The sequence below is a fragment of the Alosa alosa genome, chromosome 11 (assembly GCF_017589495.1).
Source record: "Alosa alosa isolate M-15738 ecotype Scorff River chromosome 11, AALO_Geno_1.1, whole genome shotgun sequence".
NCBI classification, from domain to species: Eukaryota; Metazoa; Chordata; class Actinopteri; order Clupeiformes; family Clupeidae; genus Alosa; species Alosa alosa.
Genome location: NC_063199.1, coordinates 2,849,586 through 2,871,657, shown reverse-complemented (window position 1 = coordinate 2,871,657; position 22,072 = coordinate 2,849,586). Strand labels below are relative to the sequence as shown.

Here is a 22,072-nt window from a genome sequence, read left to right as displayed (position 1 = left end):
ACTCTGGAATCATTAGAATTTACAGAGGAGATTCTTACTGTTGAACAGTGAACATATTTCATTTTCATATTTAAGAGTTATAACCCTGTTTTTTTTATAATAGTAGACTAATGAAGGTAAATTAAGCTATTTTAAAATTACAGGCTTCTGTGGATTGATTGCATATTTCTGCTAAATTTGTTTAATACATTGAGAAAATGTAAATCGAATGGATTTGTGTAAGTACTATTTGAATACCAAAGAATTTCTGATCAAGTCGAAATGTCAACACAGGTGCTGCATGAACCATGGAAGAGGGAGACTGGTGACAGTTGTCTTTTTAATGACTTGTAGTTATTGCAACATTATATCCTTAATGCTATGGAATGTCTATAACATGGTGGAAATTGACAAGAAGTTTACCTACTATGACCGCCGTGGTAGCAAAGCTATAGGTTTAATTTTTTTTCTTCAGAATTATTTTTTTTTTTTATTTCTTTTCTGTAGTAATTTTATGTCAATGACAATTCCTGGGACACTGAAAGACTGGGCTGCATGAAACGTGATGGGCATCTAGCCCCACAAGGATGACATGGAACCATTGATTTTCGCCCACCCACCGCACCTGATCCCCAAAAGGAGGGTAGGACAGGCACCATTTTCTGTGAATATCTCAAGAACTGCAGGGCCTAGGATGTTTTTTTGTATGTTGGTCTCAAGGGGCCATCTCAACCCATTCCATAACCATTCATTTGCGGTATAGCGCCATCTAGTTAAAAATGAGGTGTTGTAATCGCACGAAATTTGAAGCGTAGGATCATTATGACACCCTCTAAATGCATGCCAAGTTTCATTGAATTCCGTTCATGGAGTGCCATACAAAAAATTATTTATGTGTACATTTAGTGACTGTACACCAATTGGCCTGTAGATGGTGCTAATTGAGCGAAGGGTTGCTACACGCACACACAATCACACTCATGCGTACACACAAACACGTAACACGCTCACACATGCAGACACACATAGACGCATTAATTAATGTGTAATGCTACTTGGTTTCTAACAGAAATTCCGTTTTGTGCCAACATATTGTAGAGAAACAACCACGGCCTTTATTTGGTGAACGGAGGTGCAAATCTCCTTACTTTCTTTGGTTATTATAGTCTACGATTCACTTTAACCACAAGTGCATACAAAACGTTTTGCCTTCGCCACATACATGAAATACATCATTTATATGCTATAATGCATTTACCTTCTTATCTAGTGATACTTTTTGCTTCGAATCGCAACATGATTTCCAAGAGGCCTATAGACAGGCTCATTTGACTTCACTAGACTATTAATGCATGACATCGGATAGCCTATGCACAAATTCATCATTCAGTAAATGGACACAGAGAGACCTCCACTATCCAAATTTCGCTATCGTTGCGTATTAGTAGGGCCTAGTTCAACTCCAACGTAGTGCCAATTTAGGGTGAAACTGAACTAAGATGGAATTTACGTTCAACTTACGTAAAAATGTAATGATTTGTAACTTGTGTAATGGGCTGAGGCAGGACTACAGAGCGAGCGAGAGATGCAAGAGTGGAGAACAGCTCATGCGCTTGCTAGAGATTACATTTACATTTAAAGGGCCAGTAAATGACCTCGCGGGCCCGACTTGGCCTGCGGGCCGCCAATTGAATAGCCCTGCCCCTGGCCTACACAATAGCATGGCGAGATTTTTTTTATTTGGCGTTTATCATGTTTTGGAAAAGAGCTCTTCAAATGTTCAACAATAATCGGCAGGGGGCGCCACCTGCACGAACACCTCTCAATTTTCGGGTTCTTCGAACACTGAATCGCAAGCAGGAAGAACTGTGAGTGTTGATCTGGTCAGAGAATGTCTAAGACGTAGACGGGCTCTGATTTGGTGTTGATGTCCATCTTTCACTGACCAACATGAAGTTATGAAGACCACTGAACCACAGTTGGGATAGCGACAAACGTAAACCAATACACGCGTTTACAGGTAAAACTGGTTGTCGAGACTGCAACCCGGTTAGCTGCTAGCCTACATTGTGAATCTAATTCATTGTAATGCTAAATCAATAAAGCCAGAACATGTTGTAAACGTTGCAAGGCAACCTGGTAGCTATATCTAGCCCACGTACACCAAACACCTTTATAGGTAATTCAAGCGACTATCTTATTCTAACTAATTAGCTTTGGGTCTAATTTAAATTGTGTAGTTAACGTAATAGAGGTTGTGTAGAGGTTAACGTTAACGTTACTTGCTTGTTTTTCTTTATCATAGCTTAGCATTCTAGTTACTTAGGAAGTTCCTGACGTTAACCTTGCATCCACAGGCATAGACTTTGACAAAATACAACGGAATTCATGTGGGATCTGTAGGAGAAACCACATGAACGATGAGGAGACTGTCTCGCAAGAAAGCTCTCAACCTGGTGAAAGAACTGGATGCTTTCCCAAAGGTTCCAGAAAGCTATGTGGAGACGAGCGCAAGCGGAGGAACTGGTAAGATGGCTTATGTTTACAACATATCATTATTAAATAAATAGATACTACCAGGGTGTATTTGATGTTTATTGCTTATGTAGGCCTAACCTTCAGCCGTTGGAGCCCACTTGAAATCTCATTTTGTGCAGATAATGATGAATGACATGTCCTTGATAGGACATCAGCTATAGGGCTAGTGCACACAAGGCATAGCCTGGGTAAAACAAGACCAACCTGTTAGCAAATTCGAATTGGGAGAGGAGTAGGAGAGCCCCTGGAAGTACCGCTGTCTCGCTATCCGGCAAAAGATTCTTTGGACGCCGCTATTTATGGTTTTCCGGCTTCCATTGACTTACATTGAACACATGTAAACAAAACGTCAATTATGTGCTCAAACTAACGCCGCTGACTCACAGAATTTGGATCAAGTAATGTGGAGAAATCTTATGCAAAGTGTCAACCCCTAACAATGTGCCCATTGCCCAAATTTATGGTCGACTAATGTCGAATGTCAGAGTAATGACATTGAAAAAGGTACCTTAATGATACACTTCAATTTATAAAGGTACGAAGTATAAAAAGAAAAACACAATTTATCAGATGGATTACCCAAATAATTTGTACATTTAACATTTATTCGAGGGCACATCTATTCCCAGAACTATAATGGGTGTTAAATATTCCACAACCACTAGATGGCAGCATGACACAGCACATAAAGTACACATACGTGTCGCTGCGACCTGAAGGATGGCGTGGTTGAATATCCACTTCTCCTGCACTTCGGGTCTAATAGCGGGTGAATTGTATGACCACAATGTACAACATGCATGTCATATGTACATGTAAGTAATTAACTGGTACACTTAATAGGTTTATTCCACTGTATCAAAGAGTAACAAGGTTGTAGCAGCACATCTGTTACAAGGAAGTTTATTGTCACATGCATATAGTTACTGGAAGTAAGAAATGCAGTGAAATTATGTCTGGTGTCAGCCTATTTGTGCATTTATGGGGGGAGGGGGGTAAAAGGGCAGTAGAAGAGGGGTTTAGTAGATTAAGTGGCAAGGGCTGCATAAGAAAGGTGGGGGAGGATTGGGATTGGGGGTGGGCACCAACAAGGAGCACCCAAAAACATGTACACTGAAGACAATGAGGCCCTGACTGGAGCTAAGAATGGCTTGTATATCAAATCTATCATCACCACATTTACCCCATCCAGCAGGTCTCAGGTCAGCTCTTTGCCTCTGATGAAAATTTAGGCAAATTGGCAAAGTTTTGTAAAATCACTCAGTATTACAATGTAACAACTAAGCTTATATGTAGGTACCCACAAATACATAATGCAAGTACAATGATAGTACCTGATAGTATATGTTGTTACACAGGTTATACCACTGTACCTAATTAGGTAGGTACACTGTAACAGCGACACATGAAAATAAAGTGTTACTATATATATATATATATATATATATATATATATATATATATATATATATATATATATATATATACATATACATATATATACATGCACACACACACACACACATACACATATAAATGTAGCGTGTCAAGTGTGTTTACATGCAGCACTAACTGTTTGTTTTCAAGCAACCTGTTCTTCAGTTCTCTCTCTCTCTCTCTCTCTCTCTCTCTCTCTCTCTCTCTCTCTCTCTCTCTCTCTCTCTCTCTCTCTCTCTCTCTCTGTATATATATTATATAGTTAAGGCCATGTCTTTGGTAGCATAAGTGATATGTTGCTCTGTCTGCCACTCGTTGCTGTAGCTGTGTGGCATTCTGAAACATTCTTAAATTCGGGACCATTAGCCTATTGCTCGTTTCAATTTGGGACCTTGCAGTCGGAATTGTCATTCGTGTCTCAAGTCCAAAGTAGCCTGGGCTATTCGAAGTGTCAGTTTATTGCACATAATTTTTACGTCATTTTGAATAGCCACTGCATACCCGTGTTTGTTGCCGTGTTGTTGCAAAATCCGCAGAATCATTTTATGTAAGAAAACTGCATACAGGTAATCTTTATTGTTGATGTCAGACATGATAATCATCCAAACATCTTGCATATTGACCCGTGCTGTGCCCTGATTCAGTGCTGCCAAAACTCTGCTTACCCTCTCTGTCTCTGGTCCTGCGGTGTGCTGTGTGAGAGCCGGAGTGGATACAGTAGAGCGGAGAAAGCTTCTTTTGTTCTTCTTGTGTGCTTCTTTTACGGATATATGTAACAATTTATTTTGCAAGTATAGTATAAGTATATATACTCTTTTGATCCCGTGGTGAGGGAAATTTGGTCTCTGCATTTATCCCAATCCATGAATTAGTTAAACACACTCAGCACACAGTGAAGCACACACTAATCCCGGCGCAGTGAGCTGCCTGCAACAACAGCGTCGCTCGGGGAGCAGTGAGGGGTTAGGTGCCTTGCTCAAGGGCACTTCAGCCATACCTACTGGTCGGGGTTCAAACCGGCAACCCTCCGGTTACAAGTCCGAAACGCTAACCAGTAGGCCACGGCTGCTCCAGTTGCATTTCTTATCCAAACCAGTTTCCAAAAACTGGGCACTGCACTTACTCGTGCCCAAAGACACCTGCCAAGTTTGAAATCATACGGACAAACGGTTCGACAGATATGCGGTCAACACCCAAACACACACACAGGCAGACAGATGTTCCAAACAGTTTTCTGTTGTTTTATCATGATTTTCTTATTTTATCCTCACCAGGTTTTAAATATGAACCTTGTTTAGAGGGAATTGTGTGAGAAGGCAAAAAATCATGAAATGTGGAATTAATGTACAAAAGTAAGTGAACCCCCAGAAGCATTGGTAAAGTCAAGTAGGTAATCGATTAATGTAAAACATAATTGGGTGCTGAAATAATCAATTAAGCATACTAATCAAACAGACTTCCTGTGGAAAGGGTTTGAGCAGCCATGATTAAAAGAGAGAGGAAACCCACCAAACCACTGTAGTGCCAAGGCACCCACAGGGATCAACAATGCCAAGAGGAGAGGAGGACATAAGGAAGAGAGTAGTGACAGCCCATCAGTCTGGGGAAAGCTACAAGACCCTCTATAAAAGATCCCAGCACCATTTATCCATTTGCAAATGGAGGGCATTCAACATCACAGCAACATTTCCTAGAAGTGGATGCCCATCAAAAGTATGACAAAGATGCACCAGAAAAATAATAAATTGGGTAAAAGCCAACCCTTCTGGATCTGGACCACTCCATATCATCCAGGGAACCATGAATTCTCAGGCCTATCAATAAATTCTTGATCTGAACCTCATGTCAGTCAGGGAGATGAAGCTAGGGAGGAAATAGATTAGGAACAGGACAATGACCCTATAAGCATTCAAGCAAAATGACCAAGGAATGGCTTAAGACAGTGGTCCCCAAACTTTTTCTTCCGAAGGCCAGCTCACTATGCCTGGCTCTAAGAGAGGGCCAGAGACTCGGAGTATATCAGTAACCATAAATAGCTTAGTGCTGTGAACAAAGGCAGTCTACCTTAGTTGAATATTCCATTACATTTAAAGGTAAACTATGCAGTATTGGCAATTTCCTTACTGTTTTCTCGTTTTTTGCTTTTTTTTCGCTGGCTCTGTCATGACGAATGTCTGAGAAACTCCATCGCTACCTTTTTCTAGCCGGTGCCTGGCGTGTATGTGTATTTGAATGCAGTAAAGCAATTCGTTACACTAGTTATACTTCCTGACACTGAGGCCGCCGGCCCACAGTTGCAAGGGTGGTTTTTCCACTCACAGGCGCTAGGGCAGGGGTCGGCAACCTTTTTTGCCTGGAGAGCCACTTTTACCAATTTTTTTTTTTTTTTTTTTTTTTTTTTTTTTATCTCAGAAGAGCCACATAAACACTACCCCCTATTTCCCCAGTGTCCTTTGGTATGCAAAGTAGGCTAATCATAGTTCACAACACAACACTCAATTTTCATTGACATGTCATTGGCAAAATTGAACATTAGGCCTACCAGAGATTAGATTTGGTGATGGCCTTGGAGTCGGGCTGTATTCAGTGAGGTGAAGTTTCATGCAAGTAGCAGTAGTAGTAGTAGTAGTAGTAACGCCAACTAATAGCCTACCATGCTATTAGCAGTAGTAGTAGTAGTAGTAGTAACGCCAACTAATAGCCTACCATGGATGGATGTGACAGTTTTGCGCGGAATTGCCCTTAAACCCGAAAAAAGTCATATAACCATTCCAATGACTCTGAAGCTGTTAAATGAAGGTAAATTAAGCTAAAAAAACTTGCATATTACACTAAAAAACCTGCATAGTGTGCCTTTAATCTATAGGCTATTGTAATTTAATACCATTGTTATCTGTGTTTATATTGTCATCATGCCATATCAGTGTAAAATGTAGCTCAAATGAAATAATACTAATAATAGCATTCTCAAAACTATAAGCAGGGAGTCCCAAAAGTATATTTTGAACTCTGAACTTTGCATACACAGCTCAAGTTGTGAACAAGCAATATCCTACAAATAATTTAAAGTTCTCAAACTATGAGTTTTATGAAGTGGTGGCAGAAACATCTGAAATGACCACCATTCTAACTTTCACTCACCTGATGAGAACTTTGTGTTCGTACTCCCGTGCGGGCCGGATCCTATATACCACGGACATGTTTTGGGGGGCCACCTAAAATGAGGTGGCGGGCCGTATCCGGCCCGCGGGCCGTATTTTGGGGACCACTGGCTAAGATAAAGAGAATTCATACTCTGGATTGGCCTAGTCAAAGTCCAGACCTCAATTCAATAGAAATGTTTTGGCTAGAAGCGGGCATGACATGCCAGTTGACCCTCCAACCTCTCTCAACTGGCTTAGTTCTGCAAGGAGGAGTATGCAAAATCCACAGAACCAGATGTGAGACACTAGTTAATGGGCACAGAAGACGTTTGGTTGAAGTAGTGGTTGCAAAAGGAGGTGCTACAGGAAATTAACTACATGGGTTCACACATAATTTTGCAAATGTCATATTTTTGAAAAAATTTCATATTTTTGTAAAGTTTTTGTAAACTAAACCACTTTTGGTGAATATATAATGAAACTATATAACTTTCTTGTTTCTGTCTTTTATTTTGAAGGACAGCTTTGGAAATTGAGGTTTGGATGTGCATTAAATAAGGTTATTTAGATTTTGACCACTGACCATATCTGAGGGTTCACAAACTTTCAAGCAGCATTGTAGTAGGTCATGGAAATTCAGGTTTTTTGTCAGGGAAAAGTCATGGAATTTTACTGGTTATGTTAGCAAGTGAACCACCCACAACTGCCCACAGTGCTGGTTGCTACAGATATATAGGCCCTGTACATCTAGGTATATATTGCACAGCAACTTACATTAGCTTTCTCTATTTTCAGTGTCATTGATTGCATTCACGGCCATGGCTCTCTTGGCATTCTTCGAATTTTTTGTGTATCGGGATACATGGATGTCCTATGAATATGAAGTCGATAAGGATTTTACAAGGTAAAATATATCAGCCATGAATAGTATACAGTTGAAAAACATGCAATATTCTGTTTAACATGTATAACAAAATATGTTTTACATATATTTGTGATCGATAATGTCTTGAATAAAGTTTGAATAAAGACGTATCTTGTTTTCCCACCTTTTCTCTCTTTCAGTAAATTACGAATAAATATAGATGTTACCGTTGCCATGAGGTGTCAATGTAAGTTCCACCACCAGTACCAAAAACGTGTATACTTGTACAATGTTACTGAAATGTACAATGTAAATTGGACTTGTTTAACCAAGAGATATTGGCTGCTCTGTAGTTGTAGGTGCAGATGTTTTGGATTTGGCTGAGACAATGGTAGCATCTGATGGTCTTCAGTATGAACCAGTGAGTATTGATGGAGAAAGCTTTTGTTGTCATTAATGCATCCAACTTATTATTTCCGCCTAATAATTATTCCACTATCCCTTTGTATTTGAAAACTATTTAGGTTGTTTTTGAGCTGACCCCCCAACAAAGGATCTGGCACAGGTAAACATGCACTTTCTATCTAGACTGAGTACAGGGACGTCAATCTGTCTGTTCTTCAGGTATCTGTTGAACCATTTATCTGACTGACTTCACATTTGGCAGGTGTCTTGCTAAAGGTCTTTTATGTCACCCCCTTTTCCACAATTCTAAATAGTTTCTTGAGGTCTTGCGTATGCGTCTTTGCAACAAACTATAAATATAACTCAATACAATATAGAGGGAATGCACCGACAGCAGTCTGTAGAAAGAGAGAGGGGGGAACACAGTGTTCCTACCCGAACAGCAACTTCCTAAGACTATTTTACAAGCGATAAGACCTGGTCAGAGTGCAGCAGAAGTGCTGTTCGCCCTATTAAGAGTTTATGTGCCATGTAGCACCCACCAACGTAATAACTTCCCACCAATGTAATAAACTGTCTAAGTAATAAAAATATGCACATTTTCAATTTCAATTTCAATTTAATTTCACTTATAGTGCGCCAAAACATTACACATGTCTCATGGCACTTTACAGAATGTTAGACAATCAGAAAAAAGAAAAGTTTTAAAATGGTTTTAAACCCACCAACGTAATAATTTCCCACAAATGTAATCATTTTTAATTTTATTACTTTCCCACCAAAGTAATAAACCAATAATTATTACTTTTGCCGGAAGTTATTATGTTGGTGGGAAAGTTTATTTTAGTTATGGCTCTACCATACAATCTCGTGCTGAAATCACTCTAAATGGAAGAGGTCCCAGATGGATGAGCGTGAAGCTAGGCGGAGCTAAGCGGAACGAAATTCATCTGGCGAGAGTCAGGTTAGGGATTTCCACCACTGGCTTGGTTCTATTCACTTGCATTTATATCTGAAACTTTGGAAATGAATGCTAAAGACATTATAAGAGACTTATATATGTGTTCACTGTCTTGGCAATCCACCAAAATGTTAGTAGTATTTCAGAGAAAGCCAACATTGCACTCTTTGATAACAAAAAAGATGATATTTCTCTGGCACTTCTTGTTGTAGGACTCTGCTGCTCATTCAAAACCGTCTGCGAGAAGAACACGCTCTTCAAGATGTCCTGTTCAAAAGCCTTCTAAAGGGAGGGCCTACGGCACTGCCTCCACGGTCAGTGGTTATTATTGCCTGCTATCTCTAACCTTTCCAACCAAATGGACACACTGCACCTATTTTCACAACCCACACCTTTCATAACAATCATTTCTTGAAACATTTTATAGTATACAATCTGCTGACTGATTGTTTTTAAAAACAAACTAAGCTTTGACTTCTGGTTATTTTTAATAAAGGAATGTTGCACACACCATCATGTGTTAGAAGTAATGCAGAAGAAAGTTTACAGTTGGCATTGGAAACCTTTTTGTTTTCACCCTCAGACAATATTTGTTAATATGAAATCTTTAGCGCCAATATGCCTAGCCTTTGAATTAGTTTTTAATTTTTCATTACTTTTTCATATCCTTAGCCACAATGATGTTTTGTATTAGTGCTGTGACATTTCATTTAAATGAAGCAATTTATTTAATTTGCATTGAATTGAATCTAATAATAATTATTCATTAAATGGAAATTGACATTATGCATAATACATCAAAAAATGTAAACATAACCAGGAGTCCCCCTGTCACAAAGAGAACCCTTGCACTGTGGTGCAAACTGGGCAACAGGGCAGAGGGAGGCAGAAATCTGGTGTATATAGTAGTCCATGGTTATGTTCACATCGATAGCTAAATGTGCCTCAATTCTGATTTGTTATGTTCACATGTGGCACAGATCAGATATGTATTATGAACATGTATATAGCAAACAGGGACACTGGTTGCTATAGGTTATTAGACTATTTTGGGGATGTTTTTATGCCTTTAATCAAACAGGACAGGTATAGTGACAGGAAACGGGCAGGAGAGAGAGGCGGTACGAGATCGGGAAATGACCCGGGTCTGGGTCCTCATGGGCATTTGGACCAGAAGGTGGCACAGATGCTGCAGCCTCCTGTGCCACAGTGACCCCCCATAAGACATTTCTGATAGACAAAAATATGTCATTAGATACCATGCCTGCCATTTACATGTGTGTGCTTTTGTGTGTCAATCTTGCAATACTGTAAGATATGGTACTCATTTTCATTGAATCTGCCCTTATTTTGTTCATGCTAACGGCATTTCTTTATAGATATGCTTTATCCAATGATCTATTTGCATCTAACATACTGTTTTCATTTCTGTCTCTCTCTCTCAAGTGAAGTGGATCCTAATCAGTCCCCAAATGCATGTAGGATACATGGACACCTTTATGTCAATAAAGTTGCTGGGAACTTCCACATCACTGTTGGCAAGTATGTTTAATTGTTGAGACGTTGAGTTAATTGAGAAGAAACAATAAAATTGTAGTATGTCTGTCCTTTTGAATCCTTTTGGATTTCGTCAGTCTAGCTGAAATTAAGTGTTCCGATTCTAACTGTGATTCAGAGTTGTTACACACACCTACCAAATTTGGTGTGCATAGCTGAAACTATATGCCAACCACAGTATGTCAAAATTGTTCTTGTATATCTCACTTCCTAGTGAGTCTAGTTAGCACGCAGAACTTCTCAATTGTAATTGAGAGTGGGTCTGGGAAAGGTTCATTGACTTGCGACTTTTGGAAGGGACATAAGGGGGCGCTAAGACACTAAGTGACATAAGGGGGCACTATGACACTAAGTGACATAAGGGGGCACTATGGAGTCAATAGGCCACACCCGGAGCCAAGTCTTTGTCCATGACAGCTTAATCCGGCACCTGTTGTGTGTGCCAAATTTCATTTAGTTTTGGCCCATGGGAACCACCTAGAAAAGGCAAAGCGCGGCAGGATACCGCCAACTATAATAATAACAATCCTTACAGAAACAATATGGCTTTTGCACCACACAACAAGTCATAAGCAAAGCAGGGCTCTCAACTCATAGCGTGGAACACATCCCAAAACACGCCACATATGCCTTTTTTATCACGTTAATTTTTAGTCCATGCTTTCTTCCTCCAATGTAGATAATAAGAGTTGAGCTAATGACAGGATCTGTGAATTTTGTTCACGTAATTTACAGACTACGTGAATGAAACCTACAATGTGCATATGCGTTTCAAGACACAACACTCAAAACGAGGGAACAATAAATCAAATGTAGCCTACGCATCATGTTTTAGGTTACTTATCAACAAATAACCAAACGACTGAAGTCATAGACTAGAAGCAGAGCCTTTGGGAACATTCCCGGTGGTCCTTAACGTTTTGGGCCAGTCTGAATATTGTGAGCTTAAATATATTGTTTTAGACATTCATTTGCTGCGCCCTCACGGCACTTCAGCAACCTGGACTGTGCGGTCGCAGAGTTCTTGTCTATGTCGCAGCCCCTCTTGCACTCTCTCCAAATATTAACCAAGTAGCAAGCACAAAATCTGCACAAAAAGTCGCCAGCAGTAATTTAGGGGAGTGAACCTGGAGGAAGAATTTGGGTCACCCAAATAGCAAGTCCAATATCTTTGGGGAGGGGAAATATTTGTGTCTATAAAATTAATTAATAATTGTGATAAATAATCATGATCTCAATATAGATCTGCAAATTCTGATACATTAAAAAGTAGAGGTGGGACAATATATTGATGTCATAGTATTCTTTCGCAAGGTGTTTGTGATGTATCGTGTGACTGGATATCTCCATATCATTTTTTGAGTGAGTGAATAACGAGTAAATACCAAATGGATATAGTGCATAACGACTGGATAACAAGTGGCTCGCTTTGAGCTAACTAGGTGTGAAACTACTTTAACAAGAGCTCATGTGTTTACGTATGGTTTTATTAGAAAACTTTCAAATGAAAGATTTTGATGTATTTGAAGCCTTTTGTCTTTGCGTCATAGTCAAACCTGCTCCATTAGTGGCATATAGAACTAAGGAGTGCCACTTAAGTACAGTTACAATTTCTCTAGCACCCATGGAAGAACGGTATGTTTAAATTACAGGTGTGATGTCTATCCTTGAACATTTTTCTGTGAAGTCTGTTCTGTATTTCACTCTGTCCTGAAATCCCTGTCTTGCCCTCTCCCTGACTGACCACACCAATCTCCACCATCCCTGGTGACTGTCTTTGTCTGGTGTGTTTTTCACTGCCATGTCATGTCTGTTTTGTTTAGAGCTATTCCACATCCCAGAGGACACGCCCATCTAGCTGCTCTCGTCAGCCATGAAAGTAAGCTGGTTTTCTATAGCTATTCATGGATCTGATGACTAGGTTGTTGTAATGATGGCTACATTTATTCATTAAGTTATTCATAGACCAAGGTAACTGAACAGCTACACATTTCCATCAGTATGTGTGCTCTGTCAGCACTGAATCCTTAAATGTGGTGAATTTAGCACAGTGCTCTACCATTTTAGCTACCAGAGAGGACACACCTACAGTGCTGCTCGAAAGTTTGTGAACCCTCAGACATGGTCAGTTGTTTTTTACAAAAACAAAATGAAATAACCTTATTTAATGCACATCCAAACCCCAATTTGTAAAGCTGACTTTCCAAATAATAGACAGAAACAAAATAAAGTTATGTATTTTATTACCTATTCAACAAAAGTGGTTAAGATAGCAAAAACTCAAAAGTATTTTGTACTTTTGTACATACATTAATTCCATGTTTCATGATTTTTTTTGGCTTCTCACACAATTCCCTCTGAACAAGTCCATGCATTTGAAAAATGAATATACACACCTGACAGTTCATATTTAAAAGAGATAAGAATCACACTTTCAAGCAGCACTGTATAACTTTTGACTGACTGTTTGTTAATGAAATTTAAACTTTGTTTGTTCAGCTTATAACTTCTCCCACCGAATTGATCATCTGTCCTTTGGGGAGGAAATCCCAGGTGTCATAAATCCACTGGATGGCACAGAGAAAGTGTGCACTGACCGTATGTATAAACTGACAGCTGAGGTTCACAAATGCTCCTTATGTGTGTGTGTGTATTTATATTAATATATGATGTTCTCAATCTCTGCCCACCTTACAGATAATCAGATGTTTCAGTATTTCATCACCATTGTGCCCACCAAGCTGAAAACCTACAAGATATCAGCAGAAACTCACCAGTACTCTGTCACAGAGAGGGTAGGTAGACAAAACTAGGAACATTTCTTCATTTATGGTTATGGCTCTTAGCAGATGCTTTTGTCAAAAGTAATGTACAAGAATAAGTCAAAAGTAATTAGTCATATAGCCCACAATGGTAATAGTATCAAAATAATAATAGCAAATCATCATAATAACCATTACTATAAACATATAAATGTTGACTCTGCAAGAAGAATGAATCGGTTAGATACATAGTACTGAAACTATCAGTAGAATGAAGAGAATTGGGGAAATCATTCCACCACCAATACAAGGAATCACAGACAAAAAGAGTCTTGACTGACCTATTTATGTTAATGGAAGGCTGACATCATAGACGCCCGTTAGAAGACTACAGTGGGCCAGAGGGGGCATAAAGCTGGATCATAGAATTAAGATAGCAAGGTGCAAATTCAGTGTCAAAATCAAGTGTCCTGTAGGCCAGAGTAAGGCTGCTATAGAGAGTCAATGAAGCATAACTAGTTACATGTGTCTTTGGCTGATTAAAGACCAATTCTCTGAAATGGTCTCACTGCACAAGCAGGCAGGCCAACTAACAATGCATTACAATAGTCCAGTTTGAAAAGAACCATGGTCTGCACAGGAAGTTGTGTGGCATATTGTATAAGATAAGGTCTATACCTCTGAATATTGCACAGCATGAACTTTGTGACAGGTTACATACACCTAAACAAGTTCCTCTGGAAATACTGAAGGGAGGGATGAGCTGCCTCTCTGGTGTTTTGTTTGCTCCTGGATTCAAATGTAATGTACATTGTTTTGGACTAAAGCTGCTGAGACATTTAAACAGAAACAAATGCAACGTCATGCACAATTGCCGACGGCACATTTGAAGTAAACATTTGCATCAGTACTTGTTGTCCCTGAGGGTCTGATCTGCCTGATTGCTTGTATGTGTGAAACACAGGAACGGGTGATAAACCATGCTGCTGGTAGTCATGGTGTTTCTGGAATCTTCATGAAGTATGATATTAGTTCCCTCATGGTCACGGTCACGGAGCAGCACATGCCCCTGTGGCAGTTCCTGGTGCGCCTTTGCGGCATTATTGGAGGCATCTTCTCAACCACAGGTCAGAGTTATTCACAATCTACTGCAGAGCAGTTCACAACTAACTGCTTTATGCTGTATGTACATAAGTAATAAAGCAATCATGGGATATACATTTTCGCCTTCACCTTTCAGGCATGCTCCATGGTCTGGTTGGATTCTGTGTGGACATCGTCTGTTGTCGCTTAAAGCTGGGCGTCTATAAACCCAAAGAGGCAAGTTCAATTGTCAAATATATCTTAGAGCCATGCAAGGCCTGGTTTTCCATTACATCACGACAAACCAAACCCTTATACAAATAAAGGTTACTTTTTAAGTAGAACTTGAAAATGTAATTTCGAGGAAATTAACAGTGCATGAAAATATAAACATACTGTATATTAACATAAAATGCCAAACAAACTTTTATTTGGAAACAGTTGGCAGGAGTCATAGTTGATAACAACTGACAGTTGAAATGGCTGAACAGTTAAAAAGTTGAGTAGTTTAAATAGTTAAATTATTTAATAGTGAATTATTGTAGTGAGGACATTTATTTTGAAACAGTTGTGGGCAGAGGAAATAGTAGTCTTAAGAGAGCCAGATTGTATGCTTAAAGCCTGAGACAGAGTATATAGTTTAAAAGTTGAATGTAGATAGTGTAATGGATGTTGATAGACAGAAAGTTGAATGGATGTTGATAGGCAGATTGTTTAATGGATGTTGATGGTTAGTTTAATGGGTGGATGAGTGAATGGTTTGAAGAGGATGAATGGATAGAAAGTTGGATGGCATGTGCCTTATATCCTTGTAGAATGGAGAGACACAGAGAGTTGGCCTAGTTAAGCAGAAAGTTGATACAGGTGCAATCAGTTTAACTGGCCCTTTGATGGGTCCTAGTAGTGAGCAGCTGGAAGTTGATACAGGTGCAAATCAAGTTAATTAGTCCATTGTGATGTCATAGTGCTAATGTAAAGTCTATGGGGAAAAATAAGCTTGTTTTTTGTTAATATCTCAAAAAGTATAACGTTTACAAAAGTGAAAAATACATTCCTCAAGAGTCCTTTTCAAGACCTACGTTACAAAGTTTGAACGAAGTTTCTATGTTAAATGGTTGAAGCTGAATTAGACGCAGAAATTTGGTGGGAAGAATAACTAGAAAATGTAATTTCGAGGAAATTACCAGTGCATGAAAATATAAATATACTGTATATTAACATAAAATGCAAAACAAACTTTTATTTGGAAACAGTTGGCAGGAGTCATAGTTGATAACAACTGACAGTTAAAATGTCTAAACAGTTAAATAGTTGAGTAGTTTAAATAGTTAAATTATTTAATAGTGAATTATTGTAGTGAGGACATTTATTTTGAAACAGTTGTGGGCAGAGGAAATAGGAACAGAATCTGTAGTCTTAATAGAGCCAGATTGTATGCTTAAAGCCTGAGACAGAGTACATAGTTTAAAAGTTGAATTTAGATGTAATGGATGTTGATAGACAGAAAGTTGAATGGATGTTGATAGGCAGATTGTTTAATGGATGTTGGTGGATAGTTTAATGGGTGGATGAGTGAATGGTTTGAAGAGGATAAACGGTTAAAGCTGAATTAGATGCAGAAATTTGGTGGGAAGAATAATAATAATAATAAGAAGAAGAAGAAGAAGAAGACTTCGGATAACAGAACAGTGCATTTTCATGCACTGTAATAATAATAAGAAGAAGACTTCAGATAACAGAACAGTGCATTTTCATGCACTGTAATAATTAATCCAATTATTTATTTTCTATATCCAGAGTCAGTTGATTATTTTTCCAAACTGTGAGAGGCATATAATTTTATAAAGCTGAATCGTCAACATGATGAGCATGAAAAGGCCCCTTCGATTTATGTAATTTGTTTGTGTGTGACAAGGATAAGAAATGCTCCAGGCATTCCAATAGGGCTTTTCATTTTTTTGGAATGACTTGTAGGCGATTTTGTATGCGATATTTTATACACGTGCGGAAATCTTGTGCCCTGAATATAAACATAAACAAAGGGAACTTCCTGTGCAATTGCTGACTGCACATTTAACAAGTGTGCTAGCCTGCTAGATACCTAGTGCTGAATCTCCATAAAGGAACTTTTTAACAAGTGTGCTAGGCTGCTAGATACCTAGTGCTGAATCTCCATAAAGGAACCTTTTTTTTTTAGGTTCAGTAGCTTATCAAAACTTACTTATGGTTCTTCAGTAAGATTGTGTGCTACTGTAACAGACAACAATGTGTCCATTTCTACTACTGAGCTTTACTCAACAAAGAATCTTTGCTTCCATACTGTACAATCATCCTCAAGGATTTCGGTCATGAGGATTTCATACATGATCGTCTTTTATTGTCATGGTTAAAGCCAATTACAAAAGGACTTGCATATCAGTGGCACTGTTTTGCTTGTAGTACTTTTGAGACAAAACAAAGCATTTTGAGCAAGTTATCGACATAATTATGGTTTTGAAAATGTGAAGGATGTTAAGAATGATTCAAGTTATGCACGAAGGCATCTGAGGAAAAAGTAAAATAGCTTATCTCTTCTCATTTTTTAGGTTGGTATTCTTGATGGACACAGCAGCCAAACACCATTACTTACAGATACCAATGAACAGGAGTAAGCTGGCTCATTTGTGGTGGTCTTGTTTCTGAACTGTGTGGCTGCCTACTAGGGTTCACTGCATCCACCTTCACCTGATTTGGTGAAATAAACAGCATTTACAGGGATACACATCCCAATTGAAGACTTTTCACTCCAATAAACTACATAAGGACCCTATTCAAGAGTCACTCAAATTATGTCAATATTAATTTGGTGACAGTGGGCTTTTATTGTTTTGTCATCTATGGATTGTGAACATACCTGCTTAAAATAGCATCCATTTTTCACATGATGAGCATGTAGTGATTATGTGCAAGGCACAAAAGAAATAGAAGCATACTGTATAGCTTGGAAGTGGTTCCGAGTCCTCTTTCAAATGAACTAATAATGTAAATACAAAAATTCCCTTTTGGTTTGGTCCACTTTCTGGTCCCCTTTTAGTGGACAGTTTAATTCTTTTAAAAGGGACTAGGGTGTTTTTACATATAGTCCCTTTTAAAAGAACCGAACTCAGTATCTGCATAGAAAATGTGACCAAGGGGGAGAATGTATAAGCAAAATAAAATTGGTACACCATACTTAACAGAAGATTAAGAACCTTCTATTTGACGAATAGGATGTAAACCATTACAATCCAGTACCAGATAATCCCACCCAATGCCTCAGCCTGTCTAACAGTATGCAGTAATCAATTGTGTCAAAGGCCGCACTAAGGTGCAGAAGTATCAGGACAGAGTCCAAGCCATCATCGGCTATTTTTAAAAGGTCATTGGTAACTTTCAGTAGTACTGTTTCAGTGCTATGATGTTTAGGAAACCAGATTGAAACCTCTTGTAAAAATGTTGTTATCAAGAGCAGAAAGAAGTTGATTGGACACTATTTTTTCAAGAATTTTAGATATAAAAGGTAATTTGGATATAGGGCTGTAGTTTTGAAGAAGAGGGATCAAGCCCAGCCTTTTTTAGCAAAGGGTTCACAGGCCGTTTTAAAATAATCAGGGACATTACCATTACACAAGGAACTGTTTAAGATGGAGAGCAGGCAGGGCCCAACAGATTCCATTACCTCTATTAAGAAACTTAGTTGGCACAATATCAAGAGGGCTGGAAGACACTTTCATATGAGACAGTTTCTAAAAGTTCAGATTAGGTGATGGGATCCAACTTGTTCAAAATATCTTGTTCAGAATGGGGTACCTCAAGTAACTTGGATCAGGAGTAATAGAGGCTCTAATAGCCTCCACCTTCTCAGTAAAAAAAGGACAAGAATTTTCACAATCAGCATCACTTTCAACTGGGGCACAAGGTGGGTTTGGGTTTACCAGATAATCTACTGTTTTGAATAAAAACAGGGTTGTTATTATGGTCAGAAATAAGTTCTGAAAAATAGTGTGATATTGCATTCTTAACCATGTTGTTGTATTGTGATAATAAATCTTTCATAATGTATATTGGAGACCAGACTTTTTCCACCTCTGCTTTCCTGCACTCCCGTTTACAGCTACGACTTGGTGCTAAAATGCTCAGTCAGATCATTAGTACAGTGATGTTCAGATAAGGTTGGACAATCACTATCAAATAAAGCACACCATTTTGAGGCACTAAACTCATTAAAGATAGGGGTGCGAGAGGAGCAGGGTGAGCTATTGTCAATAGTAAGTGGTTCACAGCTACATACTATTAATTTGTGGTCAGAAATAATCATATCCAGGCAATTGACAGAGGATATTCCTACACCCAGGGTAAAAACAAGGTCCAGTGTATGGCCTCGTTATGCGTTGGCCCACGCACATACTGAATGAAATTCAAAGCGGTAACAGTGTTAACAAAATCAGTAGCATAAACATTAGTTGAGTCATAAACATGGAAATTAAAATCACCACAATGAAGAATTGTCATACTTCAGAATAAGATTGGAAAGAAAGTCAGAAAACTCTGCTAAAAAGTAGCTAGTTGATTTTGGTGGGTGATAAATTGTAGCAAAAACAATAGGGCAGAGACCACCAAGTTTAAAAGGAAGAGCTTCAAAGGAACTAAATTTCTCACAAGGTACTTAATAGCATTTCAAATTCTTCCTGTAAACGCCCACTAAGCCACCACCACGGCCACTGGCCCTTGGTTTATTGAAACAATCATACTGTGGAGGGCACAGTTCAGTAAGCTGACAATGATCATTAATTTGCAGCCAGGATTCAGTAAACATAAACTTCACATCAGCAGATGAAATAAAATCATTCAAAAATAAATGTCTTATTGGATAGAGATCTCACATTGAGAAGTGCCATTTGAAGAATTGACTTGTTTGCGGAGGAGTGGGAGAGTTCAAATTGTCACGTGATCCCTCTGAAGCAGCAGAACTTTTGGACACAGGAGCCACAGTCCGTATTTTGATCAGATGTTTACGGCGTGAATGCTCTAGAAACCTGCGGTGAATTGGCAGGAGATCCCGTGGAGATGATGCTGTTGTCAGAGTGGGGATGCTTTCCTCTGTCGCTCGTTGGATGATAAGAGGTGTTATTGTATGGACAGGAGACCTCTAATGCAAGATATATTTTTCTAACACTGTACTTCCATGATTTGTGCAATTAAATGCAGTTGTGAAATTCCATTTTTCGGGAAATGAGGGTAGGTAGGGTTCCCACGGATCATGGAATATCATGGAATTTTAGAAAGTCTATTCCAGACATGGAAAGTCAGGGAATTTAATCATTCTTGGGGCAGTGTCATGGAATATCAGCAATTTTGTTGTAGCGGTTTCAAATTTACTTGCCAAAATACATTAAAACAGATATTTCCCCGCAGAATTGGTGTATATCTGGTTATTGGCTTTACTGCTTGTTTGAGTAGTTGTGGTTAGCCCAATTTTGTTTATTCAGTGCCCATTTATTCATCTTCCACTCTAAAAAAGTAAAAGATTCTTGAACGCTCTGCAGCTGCTCTTAAATCTTTGGTTGGTATGTTATACTATTCATTATATAGTAGTTCATGGAATTTCAGTTTTTTGTCAGGGAAAAGTCATGGAATTTTACATTTGACTTTGATTGGGAAACCTTATAGTCTCATCTGGTAGCTAAAAACAATCAACTTAATCTTTTACAAAAGATGTATCAAGAGGTTTATGGGTATATATTTTGATATTTTAAAATAAAAATGAATTTTGTTTCACATGAAAGTTTTAATGTCTTGACTTATAGGACAACTATATTAATATGATGCTGTCCTACAGAGGGATGTTATCATGCCACTATCATTTCCTAGGACATACAAGCCCTGCACAGTCTGGATTCTAGTGACCATGTGCATAATGAGACATCACAATGCCTTTTGTTTAGCCTGAAAAGAGTTTCACAACAAATGTAGAATAAAGGTCAATTAAAATAGTATGGGTGGTACAGACACACTGACCATTTTGTATTCTGGCCACAACTTGAGTGCTGTGGGCAAACTAAAGTATGTGATATCACCATCCTTCAATACATGTACACATTTTATACAGGAAAGTTCTTATTCCATTCCAGTGCTTTACCTATAAAGATGCAGGCTTCTGTCCGAATTGTGACCAATGAACTTAGTCTTGAAAGATAAAGGCCTCCGTCATTTGAAAAAAATCTCCCTCACAAGCTTCAAAGCATCATCATCAGATGGAGTATCAGGATGCTCTGTCAAAATACTGGTTACACAGTTCTCATTGCCTGATTTGTGCCCCTGGTCATTACTACCATAAGGGAGAGTCTCTAGGTCTGCGGTGTCCAACCATGCTTCTGAAATGCATGTCCTTGCACACATTAAATCAAAGGCACCCTGCTCACAAGAGTTGATTCCTTCTTGTATTCTGTCTTCTGGAAGATCCGTTTTGAATACCTAAATAGATTAGTGAAAAGATTAGTTATAGTCAGGAAAACATGGTAAAGTAAGGCTAATTGTTTTTTGTGGCAGCGACACATAAAATTAACCTACATTTGCTATTTTAACAGATATGCCATCTTTATCTGGGCAGTACAATAAAGATTTCACATTCAAGAGTATGCAAAAAGGCAAGTGACAGGCAGCCGAGCCGAATACCTTTTCTGAAAGTCCTTTACATATTCGGTCTTCCACGTCCCCGAAGACGAGAGCGCTTTGCACGAGTTCACGTTCATTCAGAAGATAGACCGTCATCCTACCAGACAAACATATTTTCAGGATTTCTTTCTTAAAGGTATAATTAAGTTACAGCATGAAGGCAAACCTACTGGGAAATATTGGAATGAACAATAGTTACCTCGGAGAGAGCTTCTTTTTTGCTTTAGTTGTAACTTTTTTGGTGAAGCAGTCGCCTTCTTTACGCATCCTTCCCATCCAGGATGGGAGTTCTCGTTGTTTGTTAGCCATTTACCTGTGTTTGTTTGGAAGGTCTATTCAGTCTGCATCATTTATTATGTAGCATTGAATTGTAACAACCGTACAAAACCTGTCTGTAGCCTATGCCGGTAGGCTACTGGAATACGCTAGTAACAGGAATGGGACCCAGCTGTGACCATTAAATTAACAACACACACAAAAAAACGCATTTCCGTTTCCGTTTTATTGGCAGTTGTTTAGGCTACTGGTGTTTTTTTCAAGCTTCCAGACTCCCTTTAGATAATCCCGTGTTTCGGTTTCACGCCATAACACTAAATTGTAGGTAGGCTCATTCCCTTGAGTATCTTACATAGATGCAGATTTACGGAAA

General features: G+C 38.7%; 2 protein-coding genes across 2 annotated transcripts; one reads left to right on the top strand and one right to left on the bottom strand.

Annotated features, from left to right (window-relative positions):
• The first annotated feature begins 1,672 nt into the window (after positions 1–1,672).
• ergic2 (ERGIC and golgi 2) lies at positions 1,673–18,810 on the top strand. The gene is made up of 14 exons (XM_048256391.1): positions 1,673–1,999; positions 2,337–2,505; positions 7,893–8,001; positions 8,163–8,209; positions 8,316–8,383; positions 8,487–8,527; positions 9,541–9,642; positions 10,775–10,870; positions 12,709–12,764; positions 13,385–13,483; positions 13,583–13,680; positions 14,612–14,774; positions 14,888–14,967; positions 17,316–18,810. The coding sequence occupies exons 2-14, from the start codon at positions 2,400–2,402 to the stop codon at positions 17,379–17,381; spliced, it is 1,131 nt and encodes a 376-aa protein (XP_048112348.1). The 5' UTR covers positions 1,673–1,999; positions 2,337–2,399; the 3' UTR covers positions 17,382–18,810.
• A 771-nt stretch (positions 18,811–19,581) lies between these two features.
• On the bottom strand, positions 19,582–22,045 carry si:ch211-127m7.2. Its single transcript, XM_048256392.1, has 3 exons — positions 21,623–22,045; positions 21,424–21,520; positions 19,582–21,222 (listed from the first exon to the last, which is right to left on the bottom strand). Exons 1-3 carry the CDS (start codon positions 21,730–21,732, stop codon positions 20,956–20,958), a joined length of 474 nt encoding a protein of 157 aa, XP_048112349.1. The 5' UTR covers positions 21,733–22,045; the 3' UTR covers positions 19,582–20,955.
• Positions 22,046–22,072: the final 27 nt, after the last annotated feature.